The 21349-nt window shown below is 30.7% G+C and overlaps 1 protein-coding gene across 1 annotated transcript; it reads left to right on the plus strand.

Moving 5' to 3' along the window:
* Positions 1–1743: 1743 nt before the first annotated feature.
* LOC130895145 (uncharacterized) lies at positions 1744–12510 on the plus strand. The gene is made up of 4 exons (XM_057802315.1): positions 1744–1891; positions 2478–2687; positions 4749–5088; positions 8135–12510. The coding sequence occupies exons 1-4, from the start codon at positions 1826–1828 to the stop codon at positions 11284–11286; spliced, it is 3768 nt and encodes a 1255-aa protein (XP_057658298.1). The 5' UTR covers positions 1744–1825; the 3' UTR covers positions 11287–12510.
* Positions 12511–21349: the final 8839 nt, after the last annotated feature.

Here is a 21349-nt window from a genome sequence, read left to right on the forward strand (position 1 = left end):
AATGTAACAACACATCAAACAGTTTATTTTATTCCTCCTCTTTTGTCAAAAAAACAATACGTCAACTTTGTTATGCCTTTTTTAATAGAAAACGAGGTATTTAATAAAGCATGTTTTTTTGTGTAAAAAAAAAATAATTTAAGTGTGGGTCATATGACAAAACGAGAAAATTGACAAAAATTGTTCAACTTAGTAATAATTGAACCAACTAAACAATCTATCAAGCCAAAACTAATTCTTACAAGAATTATTCAAACTGTGCTTCGTTTAAAATCTTATGTAGGCTACACGATGGTGAACCTGAAAGTATTCGATTATCTGCGAGTTAGCATGTCTAATTTGTTCCATTAAGTCTTGTAAATTGTCTGAAACGTTGTAGTAGATTCGAGTTTTCAAATGGCACATAAAAATTCAAGGTGGTGAGGTCAGGTGACCTAGGTGGCCACTCAATTGATGTAGCTATTTCAGTATTTTTCCTTCAAAATGGTTATCAAGAAACCTTCGAACACTAAATAAATGGATCCAAATACTGGGTTTCAAGTTTTTCTTGTATCTGGATACGGAAAAGCCGCAATTTGGTCCGAAAGTACAGCCATACGAAAATATTCCAAATATCGCTTAGCTAAGTCCTGCGAAAGAAATAAGGAACAATGAATATTCCTCTGATGAGTTCTACTAAACATTGATTTTTTGAGGGTACTGGGCTTATATTATAATAGCGAGAACTTTATCGATTTACTTTACCATTTAAACAAACTGTGTCGTCTGAAAATACTACACTTTTGAGAAAATTTAAATTTTCTCCACAATGTCTTATTGTATGTACGGATCATCTCATGAGAAGGGGACTTTTTTTGTGAAGCAATTTCTGTTGTTGTGGGTTGTCTGTTCATGACAACAAAATATCTAACTTTACAACGTCGCTTATTCTTGATTTCACAGATTTTGAAGTCTCCTTTACGCTTTCCGTTTCATTAAATTTTGCAATAATTCTTCTTACTGTGTTTTATCAATTGCAAGTTTTGTCTATTACATATTATGACTAGAATTTCTACATTTTAATCATTTTTTCTTCAAAAATACCAAAATAAAAAAAATCGTGTGACACTAATTGTAAGACTGACAATTGAAGGTTCTTTCTCGGTAACTTTAAATTTTAATTTTTTCAATTATGGAATTTTTTCTATAAATTAAAAATCAAATTTTGTTTATTTTCCATTAATTTCTCCATTTTTTCCATTTTTTTTTTTCAAAAATAAACGTTGTAGATACTTATTTTCTGCATTATCTTATCATAACACTTTTCTATGTTATTTGATATTTTGTCTATTCGTAAGTTTTGTCATGTCACTAATATAATAATATAATTTTTTATCATTTTATATTTTTACATTCTACGACCTAATTAAAGTTTCAAATTTATTCATTGCATGAAACACGGATTATAGCAAAAAGGACAAATGTATAAACCTCTAGTTTCCAAAGATAATATAATTTTGAATCCAGAAAGGGAATTTTGATGGATGTTATATACAAAATAATAATGTAGTATTTTTAACAAGGAACAAAAAATCATAACATTTATTTTTTCATTTATATATACAAAACCTGAAATGTATGTTCATAACAAAGACTTTGGTTATGTACATGCTAATTATTAATTTTTGAAAATAAATCACGAATATTTGTTTATATTGAAATGATAAATAAAATTGTCATTGCACTCTAGGTTATAAATATAATTCCGAATTCAATTCCTTATAAATCCGTTGGTTCTTCCGTGTCGGTCTGCTTTTGGGGCCAGTTAGTCACAAAAGAAAAACAAATGAAACTATTTGTTACCCTTCTTGCCATTTTAGGCACTGTTTACGCCAATTGTGGTTGCCTTAAGGTAAGTTTCAATCAAGCACATCACAAATAAACAAATTATTTTAACTCCTGTTTTAATCACTGAGAAATAGTTTCATTTCTTCAATAAATTTAATAAAACTTTCTATTATTTTCGGTGATATGTATATATTATTGCTTAAGAATACAATTTTTCAAATTACTAAAATGTGATATATATTCTCATTTGTCTAGCACAATATAAATATACATTGTTAATTATTGTAAATAATCTGTTTATTTCTAAAGATCAATAAATATTTATATATGGAATATTGTATAACAAATAGCATTTGCTTTAGAACTTTATTAAAATATCATTTACGGATAAAAAATATAGTGCTAATGCCGTGAAAAAAAGGTAAAAGTTATTTTGTGTTTTTCGTCAAAGGATTTTCATTTTAAATTTGAATTTCTTAACATATGTGTAGAACTTAGAATCATATACAACAAATGTTCCGTTTTTAATATAAACTAGATATCATTTTTATTTCGCTTCAACGTTTAAGTGCACAAAGCCCGGGATTTCCCACTTAGTTTATTTGATAGAAATGTAATTAGCCATGGATTCAGCATAAACTTTTTTCTAGTGCTCCAAGCACTTGACAGTAGCTGGATCGGTACCAGGAGCTCCTGGTCAAGCACCTATTCAGGTGATTTACAGGAGCGAAAATGGTTTTCCACGTGACACTGGCCTTGTAGGCGGTGCTGTAGCAGCTCAACCAACTGTACAAGCTCCAGCACCAGTACCAGAAGATCTACCAACTGTTTCGGTTCCTGGAAAAGAGATACCAGTCGAAGTAAGTATATTCCTGATATTCCTGTACAAAATATAGATTAAAACTCACAAAATAGGCGCGCGGCTTTCATTGAAGAGCAAAACTGAGCAAAATATATTGTTAATCATTCTGGTATATATATTATGCTTCAAATTGAGATCAATATTAACAATCATTTGGACAACTTTTCCATATCAGACGTCAATTTAAGTTCTGCTGGTGTTTGTTATATTGTTTCAACAATTACAGTATTTATATGAAAATAAAGTTTGTACTGCTTGAATTCCCCGGCAGTTTGTTTATGGTATAGGTGTAACTATATTTTTACATCAAATCAAAGTTTTCTGAGAATGTTTTGGTCAATAACCCTATTCATCTTTTTAGATGTTTCCCTTCAGCTTTGTTGTATATATGCTTGTTGTTCTTATATATTAAGTTTCTCATACTCCAACTCGTGTCCTTTTTTTATCTTTGAAACTGCATCGTGAGAAGTTTTTGAGCTCTATCACCTCGATTGCTAGTAGGATATTTTTCGTCGTTTTGATTCTAATATTCTAACAAACGTTATATTCCATTTCAAATTCCCATTGTTTCTGGGTTACTGATAGTGTACACTTGACATAAGCTTCGCATTTTAGATATATGAGTATGAGTTTGTCAAATGCAGACAGAGCTTCTTATTTTCTTATTTTCTGAATAAATATTGTTCACAATTCTTTATAATTTTGTTACCTATATTTATATCCTCTTGACTTCGCTAACTATTTTTCTATTATCAAGATTCATCTTCAATCATATTTCTTTTGATTTTTCATTTGGGTCTTGTATTTTAAATTTCATTTTTGGAATTAACCTTTTAACACTTTTATCTAGATTTATCTGTTATGATTTCTCATAAGTGGTTAATTGAGTCGATCATGGAATATTAATGAAAAGCTACTATTTTATGGTATTCTCAGTACCCCTTTCAAATGTTACATCAAAACCGAATGAGAAATTGCTGGATCTAATGAAAATACTAATCAGTAGTAGTATTTCCTAAAGATCAGATTTCAGCTCTCTAGTTATGCCTCATAAATGTATTCAACAACTATTTGTTCTCACTAACAACCCGACTAAAGCTGTTAAATTTGCTCAAATTTTCTTTCTTCGCCGCTCATGGAGCTAGTTTTTCTTATTAAATCAAATACAAAAAAAGCAATTTGTTATATGTTTGATTTGGGCAGAAAAACACATTGCTAATTCTACTTCAAAAAATACTTTCAATTTTTCCTTTTTTTATTTTCAAATCAGTATATGTCATTCGCAAACACATTCAGGATACCATAATACCACCAATTTACAGGTACTCTTTAAGAAGTTCCAATTACAAAATTCCACCCTTAACATTATAAAAAATTTTATCATCTGCATTGTACAATGATCATGTGAACATAAAAGCAGCGATTTCCTACATAATGGAATTAGCATATTAGCTCTCCTTTTGTCTTTTTTTCGGTCTAGTTTTACCTGGAAAACATATCCGTTAATAAAAGTCAATTATCAAGGTTTTTTCATAAAAAATGCATTTCGTGTCAGATATATATTATTTTCCTATCAGCTTTTATATTATCTTTTTCAACCGCCTTCAGTCCAAGAGCTGATATATTAAACATTTTCTATATCCAAATTCTAAGCATCTGGTAGTTGGTTCCTTTTACTATAGTTGTATACTGCTTAGAAGAACTTTTTTTATTGAATAGTTTTACCAGTACCACAATATCTGTATTCCTTCTATTTTCCATTAGTATGAAATTGAAAACATAACAAACCTCCTGAACTTCCCTTTTATTAGAAAACATTCTTGTTTGCACGACATAATTTAGTGATTACCTTTGGATACAAACATTATGTCCTGTATTTTTCCTTCATTGTACCTTCCTTCAGAGAATGACATCTAAATGCCGCTCAAATCACATGAAATTACTATTATCTATTCAAGCTCCATTTTTTATTATTCAATTCCGAAAACCATAATTTGTAAGCCTCGTTTACTTATATCCTAATTGAAAGATACTACATCATGATAATTTTTTTTTGCAGATTCAACAAAGTTTTAGACCTATAGATATTGGTTGTCATGGAAATCGCCGCATCTGGGAAAGAAATTTCTTAAATTTGGGTGGTTGCTACATGGATGGTATCATTCCAGCAGACCGTATCTTAAACAATTATGATGGAAGAGTATTAACCAGTTTTGGAAATGCCCTATTAGATGGTGAAGTAACTAACGTTGGAGAGGGTCTATTAAGTTCTGTAGGAGAGTGTGGTATCCTTCCAGTGGAAGTACAAATACCAGAAGAATTACCATCTATAACCATTCCTTCTGTTCCAATAGAAGGACTCACTACAAGTATAGATAGAGTTATTGTACCAGCTCCACGTAAGTATTCATTTTTCACCTTAAGTAATCCAAAATATGACCGAATTGATTGTATTGCCATTGTAGGAGTCATTTACAGAAATAATACATTAATTATTTCAAGTGAATACACTTTTATCTCTTATAGACTAGGTACCTTGGAGCACTAAGTTTATATTGGAGTAATTGTATGTAATGAGGAAGTTACCAGATAAGAGGGCAAGGTATTTCAGAAACAATTTATTTTAGAGACTTGTGAAACGAAATTTTATTACCAACTTGACTGAAAGAAAGCTCTTCAATTTTCAAGGTATTGTACAGGAGGCGTAAACAGCTAGTGAATATTAGAAAAAAGTATTTCGCACAGACTATATTACATTGTTTAGAGCTGATCTCTATTTAATAATATTTAATCAACGCTTTATGATAAATTTATTGGAATAATGAGTGACTAGTCTAAGCCACTGAACAGTTTTAAACATATTTGCTCTCGTCGAAAAAGGCAATTACTTCCCTATGAGGATCATCTCAATCTTAATACCTTTGATGCCTATAGGAGCCGTTATAAAAGCATACTGAAATAGGCCAATGATAATAACTTTTCATTGCCTTAATCCTGTTACTACTAACTAGTAACACTAAGATATAAGTGAGGAAATTTAGTTGGGTATTATAGTATTTTGTCTTATAATCAAGTTTTAGTAATAATTATAATACATACGTTTAATAAGCTAATGTGAGATAGGCAGAATACGAAGAGTAGGCCGTGCAAGAAATACCATTAAACTTATATAGAGTAGATCCCCGATCACGTTCATCCAGAAGTTTTGGAGATGGCGAGAGGACTAAGAACGACAACTAAAATGGGCTATTAACATCTTTTATCTGTCCAAATTGGCGGCAACATATGACGTCGTACCACACTTTTAAGGAAAGGACAGATCAATTTAATCCACCATTTAGGAGATTAAAAATATATTGCACTAAGCTGCAATAATTTAGACCTGAAAGTATCAAATCAAAAATGATGGGAAAAATACTGGACATTCGAAATAGAGACATATATCCTAATTTATTGAAGTTAACTATATGATAGTTAGCCAACATGAACAGAAGTGATATTGAATCGAAAAAATATAGCCACATATGTTTTCTTGGACATTTCGGGAAAGTTTGATGATACGTACAAGAGCGGAGAGATTTGAATGAAAGTATAAGTTCATAGGTTTAGGTAATACTATCCAAAATACCAGTAGAAACCATAACAGTAGTCACCAAATGAGCTATCGGACAGTGTATGATATCTAGTAGGTATAGGTGTATACTACATAAAATGTATAATCAGAGAATACAGTCCTAATCCCAAAGGTAAATTTGAAGATACCTTAAGGGATATCGGTCAGACTGGATTCTACATAATGAAGAAATGGTACAAATTTATGGAATTGGGCGTAAGCTTGGATAATGCCACATTGGTTACATTAATATTGAAAAAAAACCTATAGGAATGTTGAAGATACTTTAGCAAAGTACAGGATTCCAGCCTCAAAAGAAGACCCTTCTGTCGAATATTTCCAACTAGAAATCCCAGTAGATGACTAACTAGGAACAGATAATTATAAGGAGAGAAAAAAGGGGCTGAGACAAGCAAGACTCCTCTGGGCAACTATAATCAGAGTAGATCTGCTGAATGTATCAACCTTAGTAAGAACAATCTACGAATACTAACAGGAGTTCTATCGGGGTACTGTCGCCTCAACAAACACCTGAAGACGCTTGACCTAATATAAATTATTTAAATGTATGAAACTTATATATATTTTTAATCAAACCTTACTAGAAGCCATTAGGTACAATTATTACTATACGTACTAAAGGAATAAAGTAATACTATTATACTCAGTTCATAAAACACTAAAACCAAACTAAATATTAGAACAATTTTTTAACACTTCTAATAATATATAAAAATGCATGGAGTGCTTTCGTAAATGTTTTTATAAAGACTACTCACTTTAGTATCTATCAACATAAAATCCAATGGAAATCAAGCATACAATACTTTTTATATCATTATATATATCATTCTACTCTAGTTTGAAATATTAAATATTAATTTCTAGTTTTTAGGTTGGTTTGCTATTAAAGTGTGTTTTTTTAGTTATCATTTATTTCTATTCAAAGTCCATAACTTATCCAAGACATTGGTAAATGGTGCTACTGCCACTTTCCTTTCATGAAATAAGTGGTTCTGTTTTATAAGAATATTGATATTTTCTCCAATTCTGAAACATAGTTGGGACAAAGCATAAATAAATCGTTAATCTGGAGGTTTTTAAGAAGTGTGCAAAATTTCAAATAAAAAATCGTATATGCCAAGCTAATATGAACGTGTTAAAGATAGAGATCAAAGATTTTGTTACCCGTCATGTTCTACAGTTCTCTATCTCCATATTTTCAAAATAAGTAGATTATTTTTAATTTATCTATTGAAATATTTACTAGAAATCATGTATATGACAAAATAACTTTCGCTGGCTGATACGAGACTTTATATATCAAACTATAGTCGAGATCAATAAAAAATCGTCTCGTCTTCTTTTAAACACTCGAAAACGGGACCCCCGTGAATTGATTATTACGAGTAACGTCGGCCCCATAGTTTTTAGAGACAAATAAAGATTTTGTTTCAATTGTGTATAGAGAATTGATTGTTTTTTTAGTGGAATCAATATATTGTATAAAAAATAATAATTAAACAACATTAGACTAGCTTCATTTAACTTATATTTGCCTCTTAGTCAACATGGTGGCTAATTGTGACCCCAAAATGACCCATGAACAGCTAAGTTTACCGTTTATGGTTCCGAAATATGCTGTGCTTTTCTCTATAGAGGGTTTCACAGAAATATGTCACAAAGCATTATCTTCATTTTCTTTACGGATATATCACTTATTTAAAATGTATTGCATCAACTACATATGTTTTGAATTGATTTTTCTTGCATTCATTTGTGATACTCGACTGAATTGAATATATTTTTTCATATTTTTGTTTATTTTTCAGCAATCTCAGTTATCCGTGGAGAGAATGTTATACCCACCTGCTGCGGTCCGATAACTTGTCCTTTGCATTCTTCCTGTGGATGCGGACCTTATCCTGCCCAAAATTTCCAATCATTTGGCAGGAAGCCATGCTGTGGATTAAGCAGGTATGAATCTATTCCGTCTGTTGAAAATACTGCAAGATCTCAAACCCATAAGCGTTCAAAACGACAATCACCGATAGTACAACATGGTTACAAATTTATGATGAATATGTTACCTAAATTTATCAAAGAACCAATAATGAAAACTGTCAATAGTATGGCATTAACACATCCAGATAAAAAGTTACAAGTAATATATAATTTACCGCCACCTCAACAGAGTCTTCAAGAAAAGATAACACAAAAACATAAAGAGAATATAGCTTCCATAAAAAGTAAAATTTTCGGTAAACCTGCTTTGAAACAATTATCCAAACAATATGCCGCGACTAATTATGGTAATAGATATGGAGTGGAAGAGGATTATTATCCAAAAAAATATGATAGTGGGGACCGCTTCTATTCCAAAAATCAAATGGAAGGTTATTTCTCAAATAGGTATAAAGATTATAATATACCTTCATCAACTAAACGTTATGAAGAAAGAATACCATATGCACATCTTACTCAAAGATTAGTAGATGAGGAAACTGAGCATTTTATAGATAGTTTGCACTATCCAAAACCCAAAACTAGAAGCCAGGATCAAATCCTAAAACATAAACAAGCGAGGTACCCGCAATTGAAGGAAAAAGATACTTTTTGGATGGGAGAGTTATCGTCTAATGAAATATTAGATGAGTATTTTAATCAAAAACCTGTTAATGATGGAGAAAAAATGTCAGCTAGAGAAAAAGCCCGTTTTTTACAGAAGCTCAAAAAACTCAACAATGCGCATAAAATATCAAAAAGAAATGTAAACAGCAAAGTGCCCAATTCAACAAAAAATATGAAAAGATCAATAATCATAGATTCTGACGAATTTTCTCTACCCCTTTATCAAATAAGAATCAGGGATAGTGATGAAGATAATGAAATCGATAAAGATTACGATTATGAAGAAGATTATATAGTTTCATCACACTATAAGGATATATCAAAAGAGGAATTACTAAGAAAAGCAATAAGAGAAGAGCTGCAAAGATTTAGAGAAGATAACAGCGAAGAAGAATTAGAATTTGCACCTCATATTAAGAAAGAATGGATCTCAAAATACCCTCTGTTACATCTTCTAACACTCCCGGCAAAAGTTCTTCGTAGTCTAAATGACGAAGATTCATTTCCTATAGTTAAAGCAGTACCAAAAATGTTAGTTGGAACAAAAAGATATTTTCGAGATTTTGGTCGTAACTTTAAGAAGAACTTATTGCATTTCACTAGCGATATGATTGGAGATTTTGAAGAATACACTCCCACCGATAATTTTTTAGATAATATTATAAATAGGCGCCGTAGATTTCGGAGAGATTTGCCTGAAATAATAAAGAATTCTACAAATCAGTCCCAAACCCAAACTACTAATAAAGATGGCAATATTTCTGATAGGAAAAAGAGATATATTTTGAAGATGGTGGACGATGATGAAATTGAACAATTATTAAGAGAAAAATTAGGGAGGATGATTGAGGAGCCGGAAAAACCAAATAAGTCCAATAGAAAATTCAGAGCTAAGCACAATAAAATAGGAAACAGTGAAGAAGAGAGGAAAATTATTGAACATCTTTTTGGAGGAATGAAAAAACAGTCAAGAAGCAGTTCTGAGAACTATTTCGACAACCCTAAGAAGCAAAGGAATAACTCTAGACTACGATCGAAAAAAATAACATCTCAAGAAGATTCTATAGAACAAATCAGAAAAAAAATTATTATTGAACCAGTAAAACCCAAATTAATTATTGATAACCACGGGCTACCTTTTATGGAAGTTAACGGATACAAGCGTCCGATATTTATGAAAAAAGCGAAGAAAAAAGAAACTGAAGAAAATTCTGTAGAAAATACCTCATTCGATCCATATAATTCATCAGAAGAAGGAGATTTAGATAAAATCAATAGTATTATCAACAGAGCCAGGGATACGAATTACTTACCCAGTAGAAACGCTGAAATACCTGTGCAAGCTATTAAAGAAAAAATATCTCAGCTACTAACCGACATCGATGTATTGATTTATATGGATTGCAGAAAATTTGACGACATATATGATGAACTTAACGAAATACAATCAATCAAAAAATCAATTGTTCAATCTTGGAAAAGGTTAATAATGGATAAACAAACTAACGACTACGAAGCAAAAATTGGTATTCTAGAAAAATTCACGGAACTACAAGAAACAAAAAATAGAGCTATGAGAATAATTATTCAAACTTTATATGAAGAAAGGGAAAACGCCTTTGCAGTGAAAAAACTGATAGGAGATTTAGTTAGCTTACAAAAAATACAATGTATTATCAACCAAGTAGTAGATAGTTTTCAAGAGAAATTTAAGACAGGTACAAAATTTGACGTTGTATTGGAAATTAAATACGTAGACTTTTTGTCGTCTTTGAAAGTTTTGAAAGCTAATACCAGAAACGAAATGATAAGGCTACTTGAAAATGAACGTGATATCGAACTCCAAGAAAACATTCAGCTACTAGAGAAGTTAAAACGATTATTGGTAGACGATGATGATGATTTAATAGAAGAAGAAGCTAATATTCTATGGGATATAAAACACGTTCAAAGCATGCAAGTTTCCACAATAGAAGAAATTATTGATAGGTTGGAGAAAGGTTTGAAAATCAAGAAGTGTTTAAAAATATTGTTCGATTTACAAAGAAGATTGGCTATTATGGATGACAAAGAGAAAAAAGTTGGCACTGATGATAACCAAGCTGAAAGTGACAGTGGGGAAGAGAGTGATGAAATATCAGTAAGTGGAGAGAGTCAAGAAGAGCACGATGAGGTAGATATAACATCAGATAAGAATAAATCGAAAAAGAAATTCAATTTAGAAGAGTTCAAAAGAAAATGGCAAGAAAAAGTTGTGAAGCATAAACATCTTATAGAAGAAAACTATAAGAAGAAAATTGATAAACTCAAAGAACTAAGAAAAATACTGAAATCATCCGAAGAAAAAGTATGAGAAATAGTTGAAATTTGAGTTGTCAAGAGTTGATAGATTCTCTGCAGGTTATAATAGGAAAAGATTTGCAGCATGGTCAAGTTTAGGCGAAGTTGTTGCGGAAATATGCGAAGATAAAGCAAAGAAAAAATGATTGTATGAAGAAAGCTTGCCATACATTAGCTGCTTTGTTGAATATTCTAAAATATTGATGTTTGGTTTAATAAAAGTTTCTTTTTACTTGTACGAAATTACGATTCTTTCTTACTGTATTGTGATTCATTGTTTGTTGGCTATTTAAGGATGTTAATTCCTTTAGATTTCCCTTCAACTATTTTTACACCTATTTTAGTAAATTTCACCATTCTATTCGGTGCTTCTACCGCTTCAGATTTATATTTTTTATGATAATATTTTTTGCTTCGAATAATGTTTTGTAGTAAATTAATATACTTCCAAGTACTCAATATATGGATATGGATATGAAATTTATATCCTACATAGACGGTAAATGAAGAATTTTAATTACAAATAGATCAGATGTCAAAAGTCTACTATGGAAGCAGCAGATTTATATTTTTGGTCTAATAGCATCAAGCATGCGTTCCAACCAACTTATGGAGAAGTTTTGAACTCCAAATGAGATAATTTCAAAACAACAACACGTAGTTATATACCCTATTAGTATCATGAAATTTTTTTGTTGGAGTGCCTCAATTGATTAATATGGTTCATAAAAATCTTCCTATCTCAACAAAGTTTCATGTTGTGTTGGAAATGATCATGCCCAAAAACAATATGTCTTGTAGTAGTTTGTGGTTTAAGCCTCAAATCATCCACTGGTAATGAAAGATGTCTATTGCCTAGCCCAGAAATTTAAAAAGCAACCCTCGTATAAATTGCAGCTTGTCGCATGTATTTCATGAACTACATTATAGAAATAATTCTTCATTTTGTTGTTTTTTTTATAAATGCTCTTTTAGAACTTCACCGTATTGAAAAAAGGGAATATTCACATTTACGCCAACAATGAATATCAAAAATGTAATTCATATAACTGTAGAAGAAACTATTTTATTTGAAGTTAGAAATCGATTTTTTAGAATGAGAAGAGAATTTATTAGGAATATTTTTTTTAGAAAAAAGACAATTGTAATTAAACATACAATCAAAAAATAGTATAGATATAAATTACATGTATACAGAATGTTAACTGATCTCAAATATAACGTTAATTTGGTTACAGTTGTCTTTTTTATTTTTATCCATTCCATAATATTAATATTTATTTTATTTTAGGTACTAAGGTGTAAAAGAGTACCTTAAAGGACAAAACAATAGAAAAGACAACGTGAAACCAAAGTTATTAAATATTTTTTTGTATAAAAGCTTTATGAACTTTCAACTCACTTGTCAATTTATATATGAATAGTATAGTTTTGAAGTTTTTTTTAATGATTTGTAGTTCGAAATAATTGATAATAGAAAGTGTCGGTATTATTGCACTGTAACGAACATCAAGATCATTTAAACAAGCCCATTATACGAGACTTGAGAATTAATTTTTTTGTCGCACTTCAGGTAATCCTGTAACGAAAAAATTTCAATTGCATAATGTGATAACTCACACATTTGATCTCTATCAGTTGATTGCTTTGTACATGTGTGTTAGAAGCATTTTACACGAAAATCGAGGAGCTAAATGTCGAGGAAAGTATTGAAAGTGTTTGATGATGATCTTTGACCGTGCACAAATATTTAGTCAAGCGCAAGTCGAAAGCGAAAACGTTCCTCATCTGCTTCTTTGGCAACCAAGAGGTGGTACATAAAGAGTTTGTTACACCTAAATATGAGGAACAGAATGAGGCCAGACAACGCTATCAATTGGGTGTTGAATCACGACAATCTGCCAGTACGCGTTACAGAAAGAGTCCAGTGTCACCACAGTTACCTTAAGGGACGGATCCATCACCCTGCGACTTTTTTATCTTGCGAACAAGTTTGAAGGGAATTGAAAAAAATGTTGTCAGTGAACAATTTCATAATAAATCTTTTACATCGTCAGTCTTATTACTTAACTAACAGATCTTGCAGTACCATTTTGTAGATAATGTATTAGTATAATTCATATCTTTTGACAACATCCATGATCACCATTTAGAGGACTGATGTATAAATTTCAGCCTTTGTTTCTTCCAAACTTTGAAGTGTGACAAAAAGTATTTCTCAGTATATTTTAGAGTACGATTTTAGTACATAATAAATTTATGGTTTCAATTTACTTATTATTGAAGAAAAACCTCTCTTATTCCGTCATTGATTAATATGAATATTTTCAAATTTTAAAATTGTTCACTTAATTTGAAATTAGCAGTAAGAATTTCTTGAAAGTTGGCTGATCAATTTTATAATACGAATACTCTATCATAAAAATCTACAAACATATCTTATAAAAACCTAATAAAAAATATACTAAGTTCATAAAGTTCTTTAAAAGAATATTATTGTGATCGTTATAAATAAAGTTTATTATATGACATTTGTTTTTTTTTAATTTGTTTACCGTAAGCGTTAGACAGTCGTTGAACTGTTAGTAACTATTTAAAAATGACCTTAGAACTTTGTTTACATATTTACGATGTCAATGTGCTAAATAGGAAATCAATATTAATAATAAAGATATTTTTATTTAAAACCCTGTACTGTAATGTTTGCTTTAATGTTAATTGAAATCCTTTGAAATAAAATAATTAATACCAGTGAACGTTTTAAAGAGAATTAATGAACAGATGATCAGTAAATGTACATTATTAAAAGTACCATTTTGCAATGTAAATATATGAGAAATGAAAAAAGTCGCACTCGATTTCATCTCTGTTAGAAAAGTGATTCGGTTTTATTTTTCTCATTATCTGTCTAATTTTTCAAAAAAATAGAGCAAATAAAGTACTATGTTGGTAGGCACTACAAACGGACGACCGTTCCACCTTAGAAGATGTCATGAAGGCAACAAATGGCAATATATTTTAGTTAGTTTCTATGTCTTCTTCGGTTCTTTCTTTCTGACGAAGGTATTTTTTATACTTCCAAAGAGTCTTCCTACTGCTCCTTCTCTCTCTTTCATTTTATCATCTATTCTTTCATTTTTACTTATTTTTGAGCCTGGGTATTTACATCCACTCACTTGTTCCAGTTTTGTTCCATTTAGGTTCATTTCAGCTTCTTTTTTATTGTTGCTAATAATCCTTATCTTTGTTTTCTTGTCATTTATCTTCATGATGATGTTCTCAAAGCTTGCATTGTATAAGAACCAAATCATTTGCATTGGCTATTTCCGATAATTCGACTTCTTCCAGATTGGATTGTCCTATCTTGTTTTCTCTTGTTTTTTTGCTTCTTTTATACTCTTCAAACAACTGAGACGAGCAGAAGCTTAGAACACATCCCTCTCTCACTCCTTGTGTTGTATTGAATGTTTTTGATATTTTGTGTCTTATTCTTGTGGCATACGTTATATCCTCAAATACTCATCTAATCTAAGCTGTATTGCGTGTCTTCTAACATTTTGCCAATTACTTTTGTCTGCCTTTTTTTATTACCTTTACATATAGTTTACCAAGTGTGCTCAGTGGTATAGTACCTCTATAATTTTTGAATTCGCTCGTGTCTCCGCTATTCGAACTAATTTGCCTGCTTACCAGTCTTCTGGTGCCACTCCTGTTCTTATTATTCAATTCATCATAGTTTTTATGTAGTCCATCATTATTATATTAACTATTCCTCTGTTATATATTGTCTGTTATGTTGTCCATTATTTAATCAGTATTATTTCCTGTTTATCTCTTCTTTTATTGTTATTTTTTATCCTTCCGACAATTGTTTCAAATATTGTCTCTTTTTATGAATACTTCTCATCACGTTATAATTTGTCTATTTTCGTCTTTCACATTATGTAAGGTTGTTACTTTATATTTTCTTGCATTTCGCATTACTCCAAAAAATGAATTTTCTTGTAGGCATTGCTTCTTTCACTCTTTCGTTCCACCAATGTGTTCTTTAAATCCACTGTTCGTAATTTTTGTTATGCCGAATGTTTTTTGCTGAATTTAATATTGCCTGTGTTTTCAATTAGATATTCTTGATATTTGATTCGATTTGCTTCTATTTTAATTTATAAAGAAAAAAGGAAGAATATATAAGCTGCCTATATGAATATATAACGTAGTAAAGGGAAACTAAACGGGAGATAGGAAGACATTACAAGAAAACAGCAAACTAATTCAAAAACTTAAAATATTTTTATCACGAGTGCTAGAAAAATGTGTGTATTTCTATTTTGATATTTATTAACGGTGTGAATTTATCGAGTCTCTTTTCTCTTCGAAATGAAATCTTTCATTAATTCGGAGCGTGTGTAGTGAACTTCTACAACTTCATGCATACGCTGGGGTTGGAATTACCCCTCAAGTAAAAAATCTTAGCTTGCGATTTATCGACTCTTTTTTCTTAAGTCATTGTATTTTATTTTTCAATAAGATAATTTTACACAGAAAAAAATTAGTATTCATTTTTCTATAAACAGAAATAACAAAACAACGAAAAACCTTTTCAAAAGAACAAAAATGACATTTCACTAAAAATAGATGCATCAAAAACTTAATGAGATAAAAAATTGAAAAAATCGTATACCTATTAACAAAAGTGTGCAAATAAATATAGAATAAACATAATTGTGAAAAGTTTTCATATCAAAAAGTTATGACTGCTTATTTTGGAAGCAACTTTGTCATAAGCTTATGACGTGTTCCAAACAAAGTGTGAACATTTTTTTTGAGATTTACAATATTTATTTCTTGGACATAAACCCAATCCCTTAATTCGTTTATGCCTTTATGGTTTATTATTTCCATTGTCTTTAGATTCACGAAGAGATCTCTTGATCCCTGTTCTTAGCTCAATACTTAGTTTTATAATATCTCGTCAAGATGATAGATTGCTTTGTACTAACGATATTCCAAAATCCTGTACAAGCGAACGCCCTTTTCATACATATCACCTGAATTAATCAACCTTGCGTTGCTGGCAATTGTTCATCAATAGTCACTGGGTAGAGTCATTACCCTTATAAATATTTCAATACCTAGACCGTTTTTTTTCCATAAATCTTTTTTATACACCCAAGAAAAATTCAGCAAATCTTATGTAGCCCGTATTTCGACTGAATCAGTAGACTATGTATTTCAGGAGTTTTAGAGTTTCTTGCAATGGCTTTAAACACCAGGTAGATTTGTTTTAATTACATTTTCAGTTTTTGTTGTTACAGAAGGAGTAGAAAAATATTTCTACTATTTAGTTTTTTATCGGTTCCTAAATGATTTTAAAAAAGTTTCCTCACTTCCAGTGTCATAAAAGCTGCCTTCCTATTTTCTATCTTACCTAATGAATTACGTTCTTCGACTGTAGCTTTATCTTCAGCATTTTTAACTCCTGCGTCTTCGGGATTGCTTCTACTCCATCATCTTGCTCAAACTCAGATTCATGTGTACTGTGATGTACAAAGTCTTTCTCTTCAGAATCATAGGTTCCTTATCACTTTGAAACTCACAAAGCTTTTAGCTTTTTCTGCTCATTTTATTAGCTGTAAATTTTTATCTAAGCAATTATAAACATAGAAAAATCATTGAGAAATGAAGATAATGGAAAAAGAATAACAAAAAGACAAATAACTTAGTTGTTGTTAAAAACAAAATTATACTCAGTATAATGGGGTTAAAATAACCCAAGTAACTTTAATATTATATTCCAAGATATATGAGCTCTTTTATAGCACGTTACTAAGATACACAATCTCTTACATCGAAACAGAAGCAGTCTAGATGCTGGCAGCTGTAACTACTGAAAATAGGAGAAACATAATTGAAGACATCACTAAGTAGCCAATGGCTAAAATTTGGTTCGGGTAATTCTCACCCCATCACATACGTGCCGGGTTAAGTTTGCATTACCTTGAATAAGCTACATCTAATCTAATCTAAGTTTAGAAAGAAATGTTCATAATTGTTTGCTTTTGAGCGGTCTAAATGAATATGAATGTTGAAGGTTTTTTCGGATTGGATATACACAAAGAAAGGGAGAAAGAGAAGATTAAGTAAACGTTGTACAAAAAAATTTTGCTTCTACTCATTATTAAAACAAAATCAGTTGAATTGAGGTCATCGACAACTTTGGAAATATTCACATTAACTCTCTTTCTATTGGCAAAAAGAGCTAACAAAAATAACTATTAAAGAAACCACATTTCTCATAAATATTTTTGCTTTATTTTAGTTGTTTTCTAATAGCATGACCTCTATCCCCTAGGTCAATAGTATTCTTTCACTTTAGAGATTCTAATTGAGTTTCATTTCTTATCTTAATTTAGGAGGGGAATGTTTTTCGTTTCTTCTTTGGCAGCTCAGTTGCTGCAAACTCACACTTATTAGTAATTTAACAACTTGGTAAAACCATCGCTTGCTCTGAAAGATTGCACTACGTTAAGAGTGTTGGATTTAAAATAGTTCACAATTTTAAGTGCTTTTAGCTCATCTTCAAATTTTCATCCGTTCATCCGTATAAAGTGTTAAGGAGAAAATTGTCTAGCAAAAATCTTTCATCTGGGTGCTTACGATACTAGCTTGAGTTTTTGGTGTTTATTCATCAACTCCGTTATTAATTTAAAAATTGCTTTAGGATATTTTGGGATCGAATATCCAATGAGAGAATATTGGTTGTGTCCGTATTGGATTAAATTGAATGCAGTATTATACGTATAAATAATGCGTAGTAGGGAGGCAAGAATGGAGTTTTGTTGAACGTCAGTTATTGGGGTGAGATATTGACAGAGATTACTAATGAGTTTGGCTTGCCAAAGCTGGTCAAAAGTTTTCCATGCTTGGCGGTGGAGCAGTGACATGGATTTATTGATTCGATTAGGATAATATGAAGATTGGTGGTGTCATTTTGGCTTCAACACGAATTAGGATCCAATAATAAAATTGTGCTTGGTACAGAAGTCTCAGAGTCTGATCAAATGTCTTTCAACTATTTTATCCAAAACGCCGACAAATGATATTAGATCTTATAATGTAGTGGTTCTTAACCTTTTTAAGCCGCGACCCAAATTTGAGAAATAGGAAGGCCATTCGCGAAGAGCGGTAAAACCGAAACATCGTATTAGGGAATAACTCTTCTAGGAGGTGTTAGTATTACTTATTATTTGGTGTATTACTAACTTTTTTGGTTCGACTCAGCGCGACCCAAGAAATATGCTTCGCGACCCAAAATTGGGTCGCGACCCATAGGTTAAGAACCGCTGTTATAATGTATTAGCAACAAGATTTCTTTAATTGAGTGTTAAAATTAATGTGAAATTTTGTCATATCACATCAAAATCATAACGGATATTGACATGAAATAATCATAACAAGAGTGATGTTAATCTTTTAAGAGTCACCTTTCCGTCAGACTATCGTCGTATATTATTCGAACAATTTATTTCGATATATTGAAAATGATTATAGGTGGGAAGATTTAATTTGAATTTTTTGAGGTTTGAAAACTTTAGTGAAAATATTTTCAAACTGTTGGCAGTACTTAGAAGTAGGTACATGTTGCAAGTTTTCATTAGTGTATAACATTGTATTAGATTTTTCGGTATTAAATTAATCTGAAGAGATCCAACAAGATCTAAACTGGTTAGCGAATTCCATCTTTGTTCTTATTATTGTGAGCCGTTATTATCCTTATCCTAATCCTAATAAGATCGATTGGGGATATATTCTTTGAAGGGGATGTAACAATATTCAAGACCCAGAATAATATTATTTCTCCCTTAAGTACTACTTAAACAAAACGCAGCAGTCTTTATTTGAATGGTTTAATTTGAACTGATCGACAATTCAACAGAACCTACTAAATAATCACAATAAAATTATTTTTCGTCTTCTCTCTCAGTAAGAAATTTTCATCCAGATAATCTGAACTAATTTTCGGTGTATCTTTTTTTGGATGATCTTAGGGAAAATGAGGATATAGTTTTTATCACTTCAGTTTGCTAAAAATAGTCTATTAATCGGTTAGTGTTGATATTTATTTTATCTATACCTTATAGGGATCAAAATTTTATCTTGTTTATCGATAATTACAATTTTAGTAGCCCTCGGGACATACATTGTTGCAAAATGGTGTACAGTTACATGATACCTAATCTTATTTAATATCAGACATGTACATCAAATATCCACATAAAAGGTTTTTATTTTTGTATCTTAATTTTTTAATGTTACACATTTGGAAATTGAATTTTTTTATTAAATTATATTTCTTCGACCCTTCCATAAGCAAAGAGCCCAATTAATATTCGATTTACAAAAATTATTTTCTATTACTAACAAATGAACAACTTGCCGGTTCTAAATGTCTGGGTAGTGCCTGGACCTTGTTGTACCCCTAGAAACTTCCCAGGATTGAAGAATTTCCTGAGCGTGATTTAAGAGAAAGTTGAAATTAATTCATGTATACAACAACCAATTTGAAATTCCAAAGTATGATTTAAAAGTTCTATAACATTATGTTTCATATAAAAATTGATTCATGTGATATTATTCAATGTTTCACAAATTTTTTTGTCAGCAGAAACGAGAACGTGATTTCATGTGTATTTAAATTATTTCTTGAAAATTCTGGTTCAAGGAGAAACTTTGAAATGTTTTTGATCAACAGGCATTTTAAGTAATACACTAATTTCATGAAACTGACTGAATGTAGAAAATGAGATTTGATAATAGATAAGGTAAAAGTTGCTAGTCTCATAATTTTATCATGTAACAGGAAAGTTGGAAAAACACTATATAAGTATATACTTAACTATATACTCGGGTAGTAAACAGAAATGACGAAATATTTGATAACAATTCCAAGTAAGAGGGTTGCTACTTAAGTTTTGAGATACTTATACAAATGAAAAAAATATTTATAATTAGATATGGCTTTCTTGTTTATCAAAATATTCTCCTTAAGATCAATACACTTAGGCATGCGTTTGAACCTATTGTCGAAGCATTTTTTCCATTCCAATTAATCCATAACATTGATTTGAACGTTTTTCGGGTCGACATGGTGCTTCATCACCAAAAGTCGGAGCAAGTTGATCGGCACAGTGCTGTTGGTTTAATCCACGTCGAAAGTCATAGAAAATCATCACACGAAAATGGTCGCGATTTGATTCCATTTTTTAACAAAATGAAGATTTCAAGTATCTGTAAACAAGTCAAATACCACTCGTACAACTGCACGTTCTAAGTACGCTTACCATTCAAAATGTAAAACTTTTTGATGGTAATGTCAAATTTGACATATCCATATTAGTGTTGACGTATCTCAAAACTTAAGTAGCAAAACTCGTACATAATTGAGAAAAAATCCCGTTATCTTTGAACCGACGCTCTTTGTAGAAAAAAAAATATGCGTTAAGAACAGAATACGTCAAAAACTGAAAAATGGAACCATTTATGATGTTTACTTTGAATTTGTATTGAAATCCATCATGGATGTTAAAAATGCGAATCCATAGATAAATTCACTGGAACAAAGTTAAGTAGCTACCCACGTATTACCTCCCGAATTTGAATTTGGTAGCATAAATTGAGACCTATAGACCTATATAGACCTATATATATATATATATATATATATATATATATATATATATATATATATATATGAATTGTAAAGATGTCTTTGCCAGCTATATTATGAGTAGTTTTTCATTGGGAACCTGGCAAGGAAACACCAAAGTGGACTAACTTCAATATATTTTCCGAGCTTTCGAGTATTCATCGTCTGGGACTGAAATTATGGTAAAATACCATATAAGTAATTTGTATAAATGTTAACAATAATAAAATTTTACTTGTTGTTGTTGAGTCACCTGTATTAATACCGTTTATAGTGAGCGAACGATATTTTTGATTCTTTTCTCATGGAAATATGATCAATAAATACAGCTACTGTTCAAAATTATTTCCAGTCATAAAACATCTCCTAA

Source organism: Diorhabda carinulata, chromosome 6 (assembly GCF_026250575.1).
Source record: "Diorhabda carinulata isolate Delta chromosome 6, icDioCari1.1, whole genome shotgun sequence".
Taxonomy (NCBI): domain Eukaryota; kingdom Metazoa; phylum Arthropoda; class Insecta; order Coleoptera; family Chrysomelidae; genus Diorhabda; species Diorhabda carinulata.